Source organism: Penicillium expansum (assembly GCF_000769745.1).
Source record: "Penicillium expansum strain MD-8 chromosome Unknown contig177, whole genome shotgun sequence".
NCBI lineage: Eukaryota > Fungi > Ascomycota > Eurotiomycetes > Eurotiales > Aspergillaceae > Penicillium > Penicillium expansum.
In genome coordinates this window covers 141,082-159,323 of record NW_015971244.1, presented here as the reverse complement: position 1 = coordinate 159,323, position 18,242 = coordinate 141,082, and the positions used below count along the sequence as shown (strand labels likewise).

The 18,242-nt window shown below is 49.4% G+C and overlaps 5 protein-coding genes across 5 annotated transcripts; 3 read left to right on the top strand and 2 right to left on the bottom strand.

Moving 5' to 3' along the window:
* Positions 1–7: 7 nt before the first annotated feature.
* PEX2_055470 (TauD/TfdA dioxygenase family protein) lies at positions 8–1,427 on the bottom strand (the record flags this gene model as incomplete). The annotated part of the gene is made up of 7 exons (XM_016742821.1): positions 8–517; positions 574–660; positions 719–779; positions 846–932; positions 980–1,101; positions 1,161–1,321; positions 1,376–1,427. The coding sequence occupies 7 exons, from the start codon at positions 1,425–1,427 to the stop codon at positions 8–10; spliced, it is 1,080 nt and encodes a 359-aa protein (XP_016600819.1).
* Positions 1,428–1,847: 420 nt separating this feature from the next.
* PEX2_055460 (Major facilitator superfamily domain, general substrate transporter) lies at positions 1,848–3,755 on the top strand (the record flags this gene model as incomplete). Its single annotated transcript, XM_016742820.1, has 9 exons — positions 1,848–2,063; positions 2,120–2,292; positions 2,351–2,409; positions 2,491–2,548; positions 2,604–2,753; positions 2,808–3,245; positions 3,303–3,311; positions 3,362–3,430; positions 3,479–3,755. 9 exons carry the CDS (start codon positions 1,848–1,850, stop codon positions 3,753–3,755), a joined length of 1,449 nt encoding a protein of 482 aa, XP_016600818.1.
* A 1,229-nt stretch (positions 3,756–4,984) lies between these two features.
* PEX2_055450 (Transferase) lies at positions 4,985–6,385 on the top strand (the record flags this gene model as incomplete). The annotated part of the gene is made up of 1 exon (XM_016742819.1): positions 4,985–6,385. One exon carries the CDS (start codon positions 4,985–4,987, stop codon positions 6,383–6,385), a length of 1,401 nt encoding a protein of 466 aa, XP_016600817.1.
* A 1,005-nt stretch (positions 6,386–7,390) lies between these two features.
* On the top strand, positions 7,391–8,504 carry PEX2_055440 (uncharacterized protein; the record flags this gene model as incomplete). Its single annotated transcript, XM_016742818.1, has 3 exons — positions 7,391–7,619; positions 7,668–7,798; positions 7,863–8,504. The coding sequence occupies 3 exons, from the start codon at positions 7,391–7,393 to the stop codon at positions 8,502–8,504; spliced, it is 1,002 nt and encodes a 333-aa protein (XP_016600816.1).
* A 1,582-nt stretch (positions 8,505–10,086) lies between these two features.
* On the bottom strand, positions 10,087–17,627 carry PEX2_055430 (type I polyketide synthase; the record flags this gene model as incomplete). Its single annotated transcript, XM_016742817.1, has 8 exons — positions 10,087–10,235; positions 10,294–10,960; positions 11,035–15,383; positions 15,453–16,392; positions 16,469–16,831; positions 16,886–17,154; positions 17,216–17,360; positions 17,418–17,627. 8 exons carry the CDS (start codon positions 17,625–17,627, stop codon positions 10,087–10,089), a joined length of 7,092 nt encoding a protein of 2,363 aa, XP_016600815.1.
* Positions 17,628–18,242: the final 615 nt, after the last annotated feature.

Genomic DNA, 18,242 nt, shown 5'->3' with positions numbered 1-18,242 from the left:
CGAAGAATCAGCACAGATTGAGCAGCATCCTCCCTTCATCTTTAGCACATTCTCCATCATCCTCCTCAATCAAACTGGGAATCGGCACATTAGCCAGCGGTGTCAAGCGGAAAGCATGTCTGCGAGAACCAGCTGAATAATCCAAGGTCTGCGAATGCTGCGTCACTCTCTGATCCCAGATAACCACAGTCCCAGGCTCATATCGCACGCGACAGCAGAAATCATGACCGCGATTGATATGATCGAACAGAAACTTCAGCATGTAGTCTGACTCTTCCTCATCCCAGCCAACAATGCTTTGGGTGTAGGAGGAGTTGACAAATAGAGCTTTTCTTTTAGTGACAGGGTGAACAACTACGACTGGGTGAATGGTTCGAGTGATAGGGCGACGCAAGACTGAATCCGGGCCGTTGTCGCGGATCTCACGCATGATTGGGTTTGCTGTGGTGTGAACGGCTTTGAGGCCTTCAAGTCGCTTGCGGAATGAAGGAGAAAGGCGATCAAATGCGCGGGCCATCTTCGAGGAATTTGTTAGCCGACTAAAGCTTGCTTGCCTTTTGAATCGAGACTCACGTTTGAAATGACCGTGTCTCCACCCGCTCCTGGAGGGGACTCGAGCATGCAGAAGAATGTCGCACCAGGAGGCTGAGACTCAGGGGACTATTGAAAAGGGTTTGTGAGTTCTCGATCATTATGGGTCTTAGGCAGTGGTCATTACCTGATCGACGTGGAATTGAATAGGGCTTTTTCTTGCCCAAGATTTGCGAATACGCAAGTCACTGGTGGAAATGATGCGTTAGACACGGCTGTGAGCAGAACAGTAGTTCTTAAAACATAGCACTTACTCCTTGGAGTCATAGACGATGACAAACTCCTCAGGACCATTTTTAGGATGAGGCATCCATCCATGTTTGTGAAGGGGCCCAAAATGACTAAAACATGTTAGAATTTGAAGGCTTCATCAAGTGGGTAAACTCACGAGGCGATCTCCTTCTGCTTCTCAAAGCCCAGATTCGTAAAATCTTGGTCCCTGAACACTAAACATCCGCGTTCTGCGACCATGAGGGCCAATTCGTCTAAGCCCTGGGTTGACAGCTCCGACTAGATTTGGATACATTAGACGAATTCTTTTTAACTTTGATATTGGCAGAATATCTCACAATCTGAACTCCCTGAAGCTCTGTTCCACAATGAGGGCTCAATTCCAGGACATTAGTCGCTTTTTCCAAAAGGTTCGGGAATGATGGATCGGCTCGGTGGCCCGGGTCATCGTGCTCGAATGGCCCGACCATCTCGACCTTTTCGAGGGGGTCATAGAAGGCTATATCTCATATGAGTTCATGAACCTTTGATTCTTTTTGGAAACGAGACTCACGTAGGTAATCTGGGTAGAGTGGCCCATTGGCTTCGACTGTCTCTGACACCATTTTTGACGGGACAATGCAATAGAAAGCTTAGTGAAATTTGAATTGTACAACTTTGAATTCTGAAAGGTGCATTGGACCCTATGATTATAAAATACCTACTCCGTACCATAGCTCTAAATCTATGTCATTCCAAGCTGTTAGATGGTCTCATACGTTATCGCGAGGAATGAAATCGGTTGCCCGCGCGGCCAACTCAAAAACAGCCCCACGTGGAGCCCCACTGGTTATCGATGGCCGTTGATAAGAAGATCTGGCCGAGATGGTGGGATCTCATATCGAAGAAGAAGCTACCGATAACCAAAAGTTAAAGCATAAGATGAATATAACATATATTGAAAGTCCATGAGTAACTCTAGGATCTTCACTGGATGAATTACAGCCGATCATCTCCATCTGAGTGAAACATTGCGAACTTTGAATATGGCTGCTGATCAAGTCACCATCAGTGACGAGCCTAAGGGCGGAGGTGTTACAGCCGATGCAGCTGTGAAAGCCATCAAGGCTGGACGAAACAAAGATGTTGATATTGCCGCACAGATCGTTAGCGACTATGCTGATCAAATGGATGGTGACACCTGGTCGGTTGAGGAAGAACGAAAGTTGATCCGCCGAATTGATTGGAGACTTATCCCCACTGTGCGAAGCTCTTGTTCCATTCCAAATATGATTCAATACTAACTAATATGGAATAGCTATTCGTTTGCGCTACTCTCTCAGGCCTTGATAAAACGGCCATCTCGGCGGCTGCAGTTTACAACATCAAGACGGATCTGAATCTTACTGGAGCTGAGTATTCATGGATTGGATCAGCGCCATTCTTCGGTGGATTGTTATTCATGGGTCCTTTGGCCTATTGCCTGCAGAGGTAAGACACCTATCGTGCTTTTGTTCCCCCAAGGCCAACTTGTGTCTAACTCACTTAGGGTCCCTGCCGTGCCATTCTTCGCTTTCAATGTTCTCTGCTGGGGTATTTTGGAGATGTGTATGGCAGCATGCACCAGCTTTGGCGGCCTTTTTGCATGCAGGTTTCTTCTGGGTGGTTGTGAATCACTGTTGATCCCAGCCGTCACAATGGTTGTGTCAATGTGGTATCGACCCGAGGAACAACCAAAGAGAAACAGGTACCAGATGACTCATTCCTGACCAGTAACATGATATACTGACGTGATGATTTAGTATTATTCTCAATGTGGTTGCACCCATTATTAATGGTTTCGTCGCTTGGGTAGTCGGGTATTACAAAGGCCCATACGAAAGATGGAAGATTATCTTCCTTCTCGTAGGAGCTCTCACTATCGTCACATCTGTCGTGGTGTATTTCGTACTGTACGAAGCAGATTTCATCGGAGATAGAACAAAATGACTGACAAGATCGAATAGGCCAAACAACCCGCTGGAAGCCAAATTCCTGACCCCCCGGGAAAAGTACATTGTCATTCAACGCAAAGCCGCCGATAACACCGGTATCGAGTCTAAGACTTTCAAAATGGAGCAAGTCTGGGAAGCTATCTTCGATATCAAGACATGGTTGATTTGGATTGCCATTGCTGCTTTGCAGGTACCAAATGGCGGGTTGACAACTTTCAACACGCTCATCATTTCCGGGCTTGGCTTCGATTCCCTTCAGACATCGTTACTCGCTATGCCTCCCGGTGCTATGAGTACATTGTCTGGAATCGGTCTCTCTTATCTGGCTGCCACTACAAGACGATATCGTACTGCAATCGTGACAGTCTCCATCCTCCTACCTCTGTTTGGAGCTGTGCTTTGTTATGCGTTACCGCGAACAAACCTTGCCGGTCAGCTCGTTGGGCTATAGTAAGTTTCCTCGTCCCATAAATATCGCTTATTTATACTAACGTCAATTCTTCACAGCATTTTATAGTAAGTCAACATAGTCTCCAGAATGCTTTGCTTTTGCTAATTTGGTCTAGTACATACTGGGCCCCTTACGTCACCTTGGTTTCGGTATACCAGGCTAACGTTGCAGGTCATACAAAGAAGTAAGATACCGCCTACAAAGCATGAGTCCCATTCTGACATTATTTTAGAATCACACTCTACGCCTGGTTTTACATTGCCTGGGCCACCGGAAACATCATCGGACCTCAAACATTCCGAGCAGATCAAGCCCCCGAATATACTGGCGGCACTGTGGCAATGATTATATGCTACGTCGTTGCGATGTTTGCCATTACAGCATATGGTGTGGTTTGCCATTTGAGCAATAAGAAGCGTGCAGAAGCCATCGAAGCTCGCACGGCTGCTGACCATGATTGGTTGGATATGACGGATAAGGAGAATGTGGGATTCAAGTACACTACCTGATCCTTTTGATTAGTTAAAATGAATACTACCTTGGAAAGTCTATGGACTGCTAAATGGTGGATTTCACGCACAAAAAGTGCGCATTAAGACTAGGTCAGATTGTCCAGTGAAATTGATGTTCGAGTTATACATATTATTAATCGTACCATACGTTTGTTGTAAACCTACAACATAGATTTCTGTCATGTTTTATGATATGATCAGTCAAATTTCGACGATTATAGGGACTCCAACGCTCGATAAGCTCTACAAACTCCCACTGCGGAATGCATTGACCAAGTGTACCACACCGGCGTGGACCTACCAGCCTTAGCAGCAGTATTAGGCATGCATCTATAAACTTCAAGCGCAACTCTATAGTCGAAAGCTGCTTTAATGGCAATTTTAGTCTGTGCCACCTTTTGTCCAAACTTTCCTGTAGGGGTAAATATATTCAAACATCCGAGTTGATAAAAACAGATACACAGAAAAGGCACACTGTATGTAGCAGGCGAAGGAAGATGGAAAACACCGTAATCATGCACAGTTCTTATGTGCCGATCAGTTGGCATGTCAGACGGGATGGCAGAAAATTCATGCTCCTCGGAAACCATGTGCTGCACCTCGCTCTCTCTCTCTTTCGCGCTTTCGTTCCTCGCGGATCTTTTTTTTAATGTCTGCTATATTCCGAGATACACTATTCGCACCTTGTGATGAACTGCAAGAGACAATCGAAGGCTTGGAATGTATGCCACTGATGCTAGCCCACTACAATCGAATCTGCACATTCACAACGCCCATAATCGTTTTGCCAAAAACGTATATCATCGCCCAATATCACTATATTAATATGACAGACCGTCGAATCAGGAGCACGGATGCCTTCAAGAAGCGGTGTAAATATTGTTAGGTGGGGGTTTACCATAGTGAATACCAATAAGAGTACTCCGTACCATGCGCTTGGATACCTGCAGAGCGCATGAAATAACATTTACCTCGAAAATTGTCGACATGATCAGCACCAAATCTGGTGCTGCGGAAACATGTATGATTTCACCCGCATTTGTATGCCCCCTTGCGTACGGGCAGGATTGAGAGTAGTCACCCCCTGGTCGAAAGCTAAGGGCCTATCCTGTGTGTGGACAGTAAGCGAACTGAAAGTCCCTATATCTGCGGCACCACCCATTAATTGATATATTTGATAGCATACACTTCGCCGATCGTACATTTTTATCTGTTCGCCGTGGAAAATGGAACGTTCCTTGTCATTTGAGCCATACCTTCTAACCCCTTTGGATCACATCATAAAGGACTTCTATGTATCCAGCTTCATATCCTTTCCACTGCATGACCCAACCACCGCTGTCAGTGCACTGAAGGATGGCGTGGAGAGGCTGACACGTGCCCTCCCATTCCTATCAGGTGCGAGGGTTCCATCCTCCAAATTGCCTGGCAAGCGCAACGTGATGGAGATACATCCTTCTCCAGAATCACTAGAATGGATCCCGATGCTGCAAATCAAACACTACCGGGATACCACCCTCGTGGCAACGTGTTCTCCTGGGCCGACAGGGTGTTCCGACCTTGATGACTCTTGGTGTGCTTTACCGATCATTATCCCAGCAGACCGACCAAGCCCTGTTGCTCGATTTCGGGCAAGCGTATTCCCAGATGGCATCTTGCTATGCATGACGCTCAACCACGCTGTTTTCGATGGAAGTGGCCTTGGAACCGTTCTGAAGATGTTAGCAACATGCTGCTGTGCCAATTCAGCCATGGATCACCCAGTTTCTCTGCCCACTACCTATGCAAAGGAAGCATCCTCAAGACAGATCATTCTTGAAAGTGCAGCTCCATCCTCTGGATCTGATTCAGAGGCCTATGACAGGATATTCAAATCCAATGATATTATTCCTGGCCTTGACAAGGGCATCACCAGTCGACGATTTTCGTTCCCAGCTTCCAAGATCCGAGCTTTGAAGGATGCGTGCAATGCTGCCAAGCCCACCGACCAAGACCCAGCCATTTCCAGGAATGACGTCCTGACAGCATTACTTACCATCTGTATGACCCGAGCTCGGCAAACCGAGCAGACCAAAAACCTCACCACCCAACTTGCGGTGCCCGTGAATCTGCGCAGAAAATTCCATCCTTCTCTTCCGGACAGCTATCTTGGAAATACCATCATCCCACTGGTCGTCGATATCGATCCTCCAACGGTTCCCTCTTCAAGATGCGGAACAAGTCCCATGCATGCACATCTGAATGAACTCACCAATTTGTCTCTTCGGATCCGAAAAGAATTGAAGCTTCTCGATGAAAAAGATTATACCGGAGGACTGGTCTCTTACCTTCGAGAGCAATCTGACTGGGGGGCAACTAGTATGAAATTTACAGATATAACAGTGAGCAGCTTAAGACACCTAGACATCAACGGTCTTGATTTTGGCCCGGAGATAGGCCGAGCCAACAGTTTTGATGTGCAGTCAGGAATGTACCCTGGTATCTGCGATATCATGCCAACCTGCGGCAGGGACAGGGTAGAGGACATTAATGATGTTCCTTGGGATGTGTGTGTTACGCTAGAGGACTCCGCGTGGAGCGCTTTCATGGAAGATGACTTGGTGTTATGGGCCTTGGAGAAGATATAGAACCCCATGTGTGAAAATTCAGGTGGCAACCTACAGCTGTGCGTGGAAGTAGCCAATTTTCAGATACAAAAGAAAACCTCATCATAGTCATTGATGATAAAGGGACCAAACGTGACATTGAAAGCTACATAGTTCTATCCCACGAGAGTGCTGCAATCAGGTCTGAGTGCAACAATGTAATTAACTCCAATTGAGCTCAAATGTTCACATGTTATAATGGATAATCTAAAATACCCCCAATTGGCTTCGGAGTACTCTGTACAGGTGTCTATTTATCGAGTGAATACGGTATTAACCCACTGGACGAAACTGCAGATCGGGGCCATTTCACAAATGCCTCACGGCATCGCTCTTGTCATTCCTACAAATTGATCATCCCAGCTTCGCAGATCGTAAAGCTCTATCTGCAGGAGGAAGCTAGCGATTTTATAGGAGGGTCATGGAGCGAGCTGTCGAACTCTATTTCGATTAGTACGGCGAAGTATGAGATGCATCACTGTAGGATGTGGAGCTAAGGAACTGCAAAATTGGATAAAATAAACAGTAAAGTGAAGAACACCGAGACTAACTCGATGGAAGAGAGACAATCTGGGGGTTTCAATCTCCATTTAGCAGTGCGCGCCGAAAAAGAATCCGGCAAGCTGATGCATCGGGTTGATCCAATGGTGGTTATTGATGGCTTATTTCCTTCCTTAGAAGACTTCCCATCTGGCCAGATGACCCCTCCTGCATATTGATGTGCATACCGAATGTTTTCTTCAGGCGCTAAGTCAGCTCCTCATTGATTATTTCTGCTGACCGCAACTTGACGTGTGTCATGGAGGGCGGCCGAGGCAAGAAAACGCAAGGGGATGGGCGTCCCGCAGGGCATGCGAGCGAGGGTGGTATGTTGTACAAGAAGGATACAGAGAAGTAAAAAAGCAAAGACTGCCAGCTACTTCTACTTCCCTCTGCCTCAAGGGGATAAGCCCAAACCTGCATGTGAGAATCTCATAGAACTCCAAAATGACAGTCGATACAGCACCTCAAAGTCATTATCAAGAGACAAAGGTCTCGGAGATCCCAATTGTGATACTAAAATCATCCGCCACCGACGATGTCGCCGCCCACGAGGCCATAGAGGCTTTAAAAGTGGCGGGGGTGTGCATTGTGCGAAATCTGCTCGACCGGAGTACCGTCGATAAGGTTCGCCAGGAACTCCAGCCATACGATAAGCAAGCGGATTCATTCGAGGGTAAGTGTTAGTAGCCACGGCTGTGTGGCCTCGAGCTAATGGCTGTAGGCTTTCCCAAGAACTACTGCCAAGTGGCCGGCTTGCTCAGCAAGTCGCCGACCTATGCCCACTCTATTGTTGGAAATAAGCTTTTCACCGCGGTTCGCAACTACTTCCTGACTTCTACGTACGAATGCTGGGTAAGGGGCCCATGGCATTTATCTGATTTATCACCATCCACCCGAGCTAACTGTGTATCAATAGGCTGAGAAAGGCACCTGGATGAGCGTAAAAAGTCCCCCTCAGTTGGACTCAACCCTAGCCCTCTATGTGAATCCCGGATCTGGCGACCAAGGTCTCCACCGGGACGATGCCACGCAGCAGAACTGGAACAGCGGCGCCAGCGAATACAGTCTCGGTCGCGACAGCGGCTGTGCGATGATGGTCGCGCTGACCGAGTGCGCCCGCGAAGACGGCACCACACGCTTCATCCCGGGCAGTCACCTCTGGGACTACCAGTACGATCACCCGAGCAATGACGACCCGCGCATCCGGTATGCGGAGATGCGCCCAGGGGACGCCTACCTGATGCTGAGCAGTGTTATACACGCCGGCAGCGTCAACTACTCGACCGACCGTCGGCGCGTCCTCGCGGCCGTGTTTGCGGCGCGAAGTCATCTTCGCCAGGTGGAGAATCAGTACCTAACATATGATATTGAGACAGTGCGGACATTCCCGACATGGCTGCAACGCTTTATGGGGTATAGCCTTTCAAAGCTGTTTCAGGGTTGGGTCGACAAGAAGGACCCCCTGCTAGTGGTAGACCCGAATGCGCAACCGGAGGGCGAGGACGATGGTGGTATGAAGCCAAATGAAGGAGAGCATGTAGTTGAAGCGCAGATATAACATACATCTGTAGCAGGGTATCTATATTCATCTTGGATCCGATACTTATGAGCCACAAAGCACTTCCCACCAGGCAGTTCAAGGATGATCGAGAAGAATGAAACTAGAGAAAGCCGCTGTTCTCCAGAGTAGTTTATGTCGAAAGCTTTGTTACAATACATGGTTACAATACATGACTGGGAACCGGGTATTTAACACCTCGGAAAATACACGGACCGCTGTGACAGTGCATATTAAGCTTAGTCATTATTATCCGCACAAATTGTCAAATGGTGGAAATCCGTCATTTTAGTTAGAGTCATACACATCTGTCATTTTTACCATACATTGCTGTACACCTTGATTTCCGTCAATTTATCTACATTGGTAGCATGGAAATCGATAGAACGATATGTTCAATAGGGCGAACTCTGTATCCCTCGGACTATCTCCTCCAATTTCCCCGTACAGTGCCATGCCGATGTTAATGAGGAAGATGGCAGCCCCCGCACAACTCGGTGGTCAGACTCCCCATGGTTGGAAAAGTAAAACTTGGTCAGAGAGACTAGATCGTGAACCCTGATCTCATAATTCCAGATCATCGGCGTCGGCGTGGAATGGCGCCGTCGTCAGAGACCCTCCGTAAACGCACAATGACGATCGGCGATGCTGATGCACGTCCACAGGTCGCGAAGGTATTCGAGCCCTTTCTGGACTGTGGGCGAGCGGGCCTGAGGTTCCAGCGTGCAGATTTCGTCGATCTTAGACTACACGACGCTCATATGTGAGCTGTACAGCTTGAGGCAAGGGCCCCAAGGTACTTTTATTGGTATGTACAACAGTACAACGCACTTCCACCTGAAAGATTTCAGACCGCTCCTTCTAGAGATCTATAACCCTGGTTTGACCGCATACCATACTAGCACAACATACAGTAATACTCGGCTTGGGCGCTGAACCTCGCGATTTCTAGGGCCTTCGCTGCAACAGTGTAGGGCTGGAATGGAATAAGGAGTTTGTGTAATCCAATGCGAAAACATTTACGTCATTATCGGATGCCATACTCACGTAGGAAAATCAAGCCGCTATTTGGTTACTCCTGTTGCATTACGAACTGAAGATCTCTACAACATAGTTGTCTTTGCTGCGGGATATATATTAGGCCCCAACATCTGTTAGGGCCCGAACAGATTTAGTCATTTTTGTTCGTATACCACAAATCCCTTCCACAGACGGACCCTTTAGTTTGAAATATTCAAACCTGTATATCTTACTGCAATCATTTTCGAAAATTTGATTTAAATTCTCTCACCAACAATTTGGGCTATGTAGCACCACAATACGTATTGCGCCAGCCACAATCAGGCTTAGAGTGTTCTGCCGGACTCTCTTTAGGAAAGCCGGTGGGTGCTTGGGGGGACGAAGGAAAGGCTTCCTTGGAGCCGCCAGTGAGTAACAGAGAGTGTGCCCGAAAGCAAGTATTGAATATCGCAGTGACAGGACGGAACAAGTTTTGTTTGATCTCGACTAAAAGGCACACCGATTTCTGTATGAGATCTATAACGACAGATCCTGCACATATATTTATGAAACAGTGACATATCTATGAAACAGTGACAAAAGCACTCTGTGCAGCAATCTTCTCCGACAGGACCCTAAGAGGCTGCATTCCTAGGAAATCAAACGAGGATAGCTGCGCTCCCATCTTACGCGACACCCAATTTTGCACTTCAGTGACCTTGAGCGAATCCACTACTAACGTCAGCATCTCACTTACAAGGCTCACAGGGATTTGGATTTGTTGACTCACCACCTAGAGACGACAAGGGTAAGTCTGAATCTATCGTATCCGCTGTCGTGGCCATCGCACTGGCCAGGTACTCTCTCAACGCCTGGTTAACGACATAGGAAGCGTCTTCAATGGTAGGTGAACTCTTGAGCAGTTCGCTAATCTGAGCGGGCATATTATCGGGCTCAGAATGACCAAGGCGAACTCGATGATCGAGTTTGCGATCATATTGCCACGAAGATGCACCCTCACGAGGAAGATCATCCGTGATTCCAGCAATGATCTGGACTGGGACGGGTATGTCTCCGAGGATAATGACCCGTAGCAGCATCTGCAGCTCGCGAAGGGTGATTTCTGTTCCTTCTAGATGGCTGTAGCGGGAGCGACGGACTTCGGCGGTCTCCGCCATATCACTCATTCCGCTGGCGTCGGGAACGAGTCCAATATCTATACTATGCCCTGGTAGGCCATGGGCACGTCGCCAGATCATCAGCTCATCCATGAAGACATTGCCGGCAGCATAGTTGGCTTGACCTATGTTGCCAATCAAGCCAGAGACAGATGATAAAGTGATAAAGAAATCCAAGTCTACGTCGACGAAAACCTTATGCAGATTCAGTGTGCCGAGAATTTTCGGATTCGTGGAGGAGGCCCAGTCTTCGAAGGTCATTGTGTGAAACGCAGCATCCTAATAAACATTAATTCATATTGTCAACCGAATAGGAGATGAAAGAAAGTGAGGGCAACAACGGGACTACACACCTTGAGAACTGTCGCACATTGTATGATGCCCTTTAACTGCCAGTTCTGAGAGCGAACTTGTGACAGAACTTGTTGAAGGTCCGCTTCCTGGGAAATGTCACAGCGGATGATCTCAACGTGACAGCCCTGATCGGCAAGACTGGCAACTGCTATTCTCTGCGAAGGTTGAAGTACACCAGAGCGGGAAAGGATCACGAGGTGTCGTGCACCACTGTCGACAAGCGTCTTTGCAAAACCTAAGCCGATCATGCCCAGACCACCCGCCAAAAGGTAGGTTTGCTGCGGAGGCAAATTGACTGGCTCTTGCAAAGCGGGCACCACGGGAACCTGACCGGGGTCGGTAAAGTCAATGGCCACGGAGATTCCTGTCTGCCGGGCCAAAGATTCTGCCTCAGCCCATTTGGAAATTGGGAAGATGCTAGTAGGCTGGATCTGGTGATGCAGTCCGATAGTAGCGACTGCGCGACGGAACGATGAGTAGACCTTCTCACTCTGGTTTTGCAGCATAGAGTTCAGGTTTACGGAGGTGAACGTGCAGCCTTGAGAAACGACCGCTTTTGGCAGGGCTGCCAGATTCATCTCGCCGGTAAGATCAACATAGTGACCTCCGGATCCTAGGCAGCGCGCGGCAAGTCGACCACTCGAGCCACCTAAGCAGGAGAGAACTGCAGTCACCCCCTTTCCCTCCGTCAAATCAGCGATACGACCATCAAGCCCACCATGAATGCTAAGAACATATTCTGGGGCGATGGCATACTGTGCCACCAGTTCCTCAACAACGGCACGCTCCTCGGTGGCCACATACACCTGCATCCCCCGGATCTCCAGAGCGCAGCTAAGAAGAGCCCTTAATATGGGACCCACAGGCCCGACAAGAAGGACTCTGCAGTTAGGACCAAGTCGAGCGATGTCGAACAGACTCGTGTAGGCCAGAATGTAAGCCAGAGGAACGGTCACTGCCTGCGCTAATGTCAATTGCGCGGGCAGTTTTGCAACAGCTTTGGATGATACTTGAATGCGGTTCGACATCCCGTCCACTGTCCCTGCTCCAGGCACCAGTAGTACGACGATATCGCCGACAGAGAGATCGGTAGATCCTGCGAAGCCAAGTTTCCTGATAACGCCAACGGCTTCGACAACCGACAGCCGCGATTCGTGGGCATTGAAATTTCTACTACCGCGTGCCACAACACTCCGAAGGCTTAGCTGCACCTCCACATGGTCGTCTGGTACGTCAGACACCAGCTGACGATCCTCTACCCATTGGCCACCATGACCGTCTGGGGAGCCCGCATGGAAGCGTAGTGCGCGAGGGTCGTCAGCAAGGCGTGCCAGAATTGGCCGTGGACCATGTAGCAAAGTTTGCATCTTGTCGTCTACAACAGCTTCAGAGACAACTCGTGGCACTAGCAAACGACCATGCTGCAACCGGTACTCCATGTCATGATTTCTATGGGGTACAGGAACAAGTGTGAGTTGGATAACTTGGAGGATACCCTGTGCCAGTGAAGTCTCACTGTTTGGGTCATCTGGGTCGTACTGGACTTGTGGCAAGGTCACACCGGGCTGCTCGTTGCGCAAGGTGCGGAGAAGCCCCGTGGAGGCACCAAAAGATGCTGCAGAGGCATCCTTGGACAGAATGGGGATTGGTGAGACCCACAAAATGTATCTGGCTTCTAAGAGCATCTTGAACTGTGCCATGGCGACGGAAGTCCACTTAGATGTCCATGGATGGCGGAACTCGAGCAAAGAAATGACCATCTTGCCGGCGAGGCCATTGATGTCCTCCACATCAACAGGACATAGTTTTACGCCCACAGCGGAGAGAGCGCGCTCCAACGCGACTCTGAATGTGGGTGGTATTTGTTCAGTATCCGGCATGAGCACAAAAATGGTAGAGTCAAGTGGTGCAGGAATCCTCTGCCTATGGGCGAGTAAAAAGTCTCCATCCCGAATCCGGCCACTTACTTTCCATTCGGATGATCGCTGAATATAGTCCATGGGATCGAGCTGACTGTCATACGTGCGAACGGCGAGCACCCCATCTTGCTTGGTGGTAGAGCTGAGCGACGTAAGAAGAACATCCGCATCCGCTGCATTTCCGATGCATGGTTGGTCCACGAGAACCACATCAAAGAAAGATTCATTAAAGGTGGATGGGCTGAAGTCCTGCAGTGCAGCTATCTGCTTCACCTGAGCACCCGGCATCAAGCGTGTGACTGCAGTTGCAAATTCATCTGCTGCCTTGTCAAGTCCTACGATGACGATGGTAAGCCCCTGCAAGCATGGTCGTGACCCAAGTTGCGGCCTAACAGTCTGGATACTCGTCATTGCCGGGCTTTTCCAGCTGGGTTGGGTGACGACAAGAGCGCAAGCGTTCCCATAAGTGTAGCAGATATCCCGTACCCAGTCTGTCAGCTGGCCGTCCCGATCATGCCCCGCCAGTGCGGGAGAGGTCGGCGACTCCAGATGTTGTGCCCAGACAATAGAGGAAAACCGACTTGTACCACTGTCAACACCCGCTGTGGTAGAGGTAGAAGGGACCTTGCTCATGGGTACAGGGCCAAGGCGGACCCCCTTGAGCACGACACGTGGCTGCGACCAGGATACATCAGAGGCTATGGAGTCCAATCGCGAATCACCGTCGTTCAAACAAGTTTCTGTGTGCACGGAGAAATAGTCCCCTTGCTGGAGGTCCCAGGTAGTAGATAGATAAAGCCTATCAACTCCAACCGGGATCTTAGCATTTTGATTGCCAAGAGCATCCGAACAGGACAGGACGGCAGCCTGGAAGAGGGTATCGAGCGAGGTTGGATGGATAAAGCATGGCGATGCGTACTCGGAGGGCATCATAGTCCGGGTATCCGTCACCTCTCCTTCGATCCAAAGCCGGTTCTCCTCCGTGCAGAAGGCAGCGCGAGAAACAGACTGGAAAGCAGGCCCCATGGTGACGCCACCGGTTTGGGATAACCATTCGTAGACGGCATCGCGGTTAGTCTCGCATTCAGCGGTTTGTATTTTTCGGAACCTCTCAACACTAAGACCCCATTCCTCCACATTCAAAGGAACCCCACGGGCATCATAATGTAGGGTAAAAGTTCCGGTCGCGTGTCGCACCCAAGGTCCGTCCTCAGGGAGCGAGAAGAGGGTAAATTCATACCATTCTGCTAATTCGTGATACGGAGCCACATGAAGGACTGTTTCAACGCCACGATCGTCATCTGGAATGACAAGGCCTTGCAGGAATGCAAGATCATTAAATTCAATGCCCTCTAAGCGCAGCGACGTGTTTGCCAAGATACGGCCAGCTTCGGCCACCATTACAATCATACCAGCAGCAGGAAACAGGATGGAGTCGGCGACAACATGATCCGCCAGCCAGGGTATATCTGACACCCGCAAGAAGTTGCGCCAGCGTGGCTCTGTGTCGTTTTGGAAATCCATCGGGCTCCCCAATAAATCATGATGGGGCTCCCTGCGCTTGCGAAGGCGGGCTGATGCCACTGGTTCATGCCAGAAAGAACCCTGGTGATTCCATGGATACGACGGTAAGTTGTGCATAAGCTGTGGTACTGCGGTGTTGATGCTAGAATTGACTGCCTCTATGTCGATTGGTATACCGATACACCATAGAAGCCCGGCAACATTGAGAGTTGTTTGGAGCGCGTCTGCGTGTCGTCGCACCAAGGCATGATAAGGCACTGTACTCAACCCCGCGTTTATAGACTTCAATACCTGAAGAAATGGCCCCTTCAATGCTTCGTGTGGGCCTATTTCAAGGAATGCACTCCATTTCACGGCTACCGCACGGTGGCGATATTGACTAGCTTCAGTCATGTTCGCTAGACTAGTGACGGCAGACAGAAATTCCACTGGACTGACCAAGTTGCGCACCCAGTAATCCGCCGTCATGTCCGTCGCGTAAACACGTTCCTTGGTGACAGATGAGAACATAGCTATAGAGCTCTCTCCACATTTTGCGGGTTGAATATCTTGCAAATCATGTCTGTAACCTTCAGCCACCATATTCATATGCGGCGAGTGATACGCTGTCTCCACTCGCAGCTTGCGTGCAAAAAGGCCATCGGCTTGCAGCTGCTTTTCCAGCTGATCAATGCGGTCTGCATCCCCTGATAGCGTCACACTCTTGGGACCATTCACACATGCCACCACTACGGACCGTGGAGGAACGCCTTGAAGATACGTCTGAGCATCAGGAAGAGACAGATTGGCAGCCAGCATAGCCCCGGCTCGCCCATGGCAGGCAACTTGGAGAGAACATAGACCACGGAAATATGCAATGCGAATCGCATCTTCTTGCGTGATAAAACCTGCTGCATATGCTGCGCCTGTTCTGGACGTTAGCATTATATCCTTAAGAAACGCAGCCTAGAAGCGTAGAAAAAACATTATCATACCGATTTCTCCACTAGAATGGCCTACAGTGGCCTTTGGGTGTACTCCCCAACTTGCCAGAAGATTGACCAAGGCTATTTGAAGCGCACAGCAGATAGACTGGCTCCGATCCGGCTGGTTCATGCGGGAGGTAGCGGCCTCTACCTGTATCTCCTCGAATAGGTTCCAGGGGCAGCCGAGACTTGAAAGAATCTGCTCACTGCGGGTTATGCTTTCTCTAAAACTAGTGACCTGCAACAGCTCCACACCCATTTGTGCCCACTGCGCTCCTTGCCCGGTGAAGACAAAGGCTAGGTTGGCGTGGGCGGTTCCGTTCGCTCGGAGGAAGTGCGGCAGGCCTTGCTGTAGCGCATCACGCAGCTGTCCCAGCGAGCCAGCCACTGCGAAACTACGAAACGAAAGCTGTGAACGTCTCGCATACATGGTATATGCAATGTCTCGAAATGAAATATTCTGCTCGGCGTCGATCTGGGCCTGCAGAAAGGGCCCCCATTTCGCGGCCACTCGGTCGATACCAGTCTTGTCGTGTGTGGAGAAGACCACAATTTGCGGCTCGCCTTTGTCCAATCCACTTAAGAGTGCGGCTGGACGCTCCAAGTATGTCGAAGCACTTTCCACAATTGCGTGAGCGTTGGAGCCGCCGAAGCCAAACGAGTTGATGCTAGCGCGCCGGGGAAGATGTGACGGCCAGCGGATGGTTTTATCACTGAGTCGTAAAAGCCACTTGTCTAAGTGGATGTTTGAGTTCAATTTGGAGAACCCGGCATTGGGGACTAGCATGTCGTTTTCTAGGCAGAGCACTACCTTGATCAAACTTGCCACACCCGCCGCACCCTCAGTGTGGCCAATATTACCCTTTACCGAACCGACGTAGAGACGGTCGTTTGTACTGGTTTCTGCACCCATTAGGCATTCACCAATTGCTGATAGCTCTGTCGGATCCTAGGCCAATAAGCATATCAGTATATCAAAGAACATTCATGGAATCTGGCCTATCACGATCTGAAGGGTTACGTACGCCAACCTTAGTGCCTGTCCCATGAGCTTCGAAAAATGCTGTCTCTTGTAAAGATGGCAACCCCGGGCCATAAAGCGCCCTGATCAAGCCAGCCTGTGCTTGGCGGCTTGGCATAGTGATTCCTGGGGTACGCCCATCTTGATTAATTCCAGTGGCGCGGATGATGGCACGGATAGCATCATTGTCCGCGAGTGCAGTGCGCAATGGCTTCAATAGTACTGCAGCAAATCCTTCGCCTCTGCCGTAGCCGTTTGCACTCGCATCGAAAGAGTGACTTATCCCATCTGGGCTCAACATGTGCATAGAGGAAAGTCGTTGTGTGAAGTTGGGATGTAGAATCAAACTAGCGCCACTAACGAGCGCCTTTGGGGTGTTAGTCATTAATTGATCTACGATAAGGGAAGTAGGAAGGCTCACCATCTCACACTCCCCATCGCGTAGTGATTTGGATGCCAAGTGTAGGGCCGTCAAGCTGGAGGAACATGCCGTGTCGAGCATTATACTAGGACCCCGAAGATCGAAGAACCACGACAGGCGATTAGCCAGCATAGCTCTCGCATTCCCAGTGGCTGCATTATGTGGCATATTGTAAAGGTCTCCAGTCGAGAGCAGCTCGTAGTCATTTGTCATACACCCGGTAAATACTCCGGTGCGGCTACCAGGCAAGGACTCCATCGGCACTCCACCTGTGGTGATACTATATGAGATGTGTTTGTACTTATGGAAAGGGGACTTGTAAACGCGTACTGTTCTCGAAGGTCTCATAGGCTACTTCCAACAGAAGTCGCTGTGTGGGATCCATGCCGGCTGCCTCTTTGGCGGTGATAGAAAAGAATGGGGCGTCGAAACGAGAGGGATCCTCCTCCAGGAAGAACCCGCTGTCGTGATTAATCTGAGTAATTTTATGGTCAGTTCTAGGCTGTTAGACTCGCCTGGGTTTGGAGCATACTCCGCCTTTACGGTCTTGGTTGGGATGGTACCAGGCCGATGCTTCATATCGACTGGACGGCACACGACCATGACCTGTCCGCCCATTTCGCAGCATATCCCAGAAGCCATCCACGGATGAGGCTTCACCAGAAAGCCGGCAGCTCATTCCAATAATTGCAATGGGTTCCGGGGGCGTGGAGGCCATCTCTGGCTGGGTTTCAGTAGACATGGCTGGTAGAACCCCCCGAGATAACTTTCTTTGTAACCTTTGATTTAGAAGAAATGAGTAGAGCCGAATATATTCTGTCCCTAGGATTTGAATTCAGAGCGCGGAGTAATCCTGCTCGGCATGAATAACTTTTTACAAAGCTGACACTTGTTCTGCGTTCCTTCACCTGCAAGGGCTCTCTATTTAGTTTGAGCTTGATCAACTGATCTGCAATGCTACCCAATACTGACATTCTCCGTGCTGCTTGTATACATATGGTTCCTCCTGCATATCCCATTCGGAGTACTCCGTAGTAATTTGCTACATCGCTAATGGGCGCATCTAGATGCTTTCATGCCGATATGCTTTGTCTAGATCTCTTTTTGTTTCTTTGTCGGACCTGAGGGATATACTCCCGCCTATTAGAGGGCAATACAGGATTCTTCTTTCTCCTTCTGATCGCCCTTTACAAAGTAGTCTCCATTCCCGGTAGTGAAGCGTGCCCCAGGAGAATAAGCGGAGACCACTCGAGAAACGGGAGAAGAAATTAGTACTGTAAAGCATTGGCCCAGGGTATATGCATGATGAGGTACCCACCACTCACGATCTGATTTTATTGTACTCCATACTTGCCTA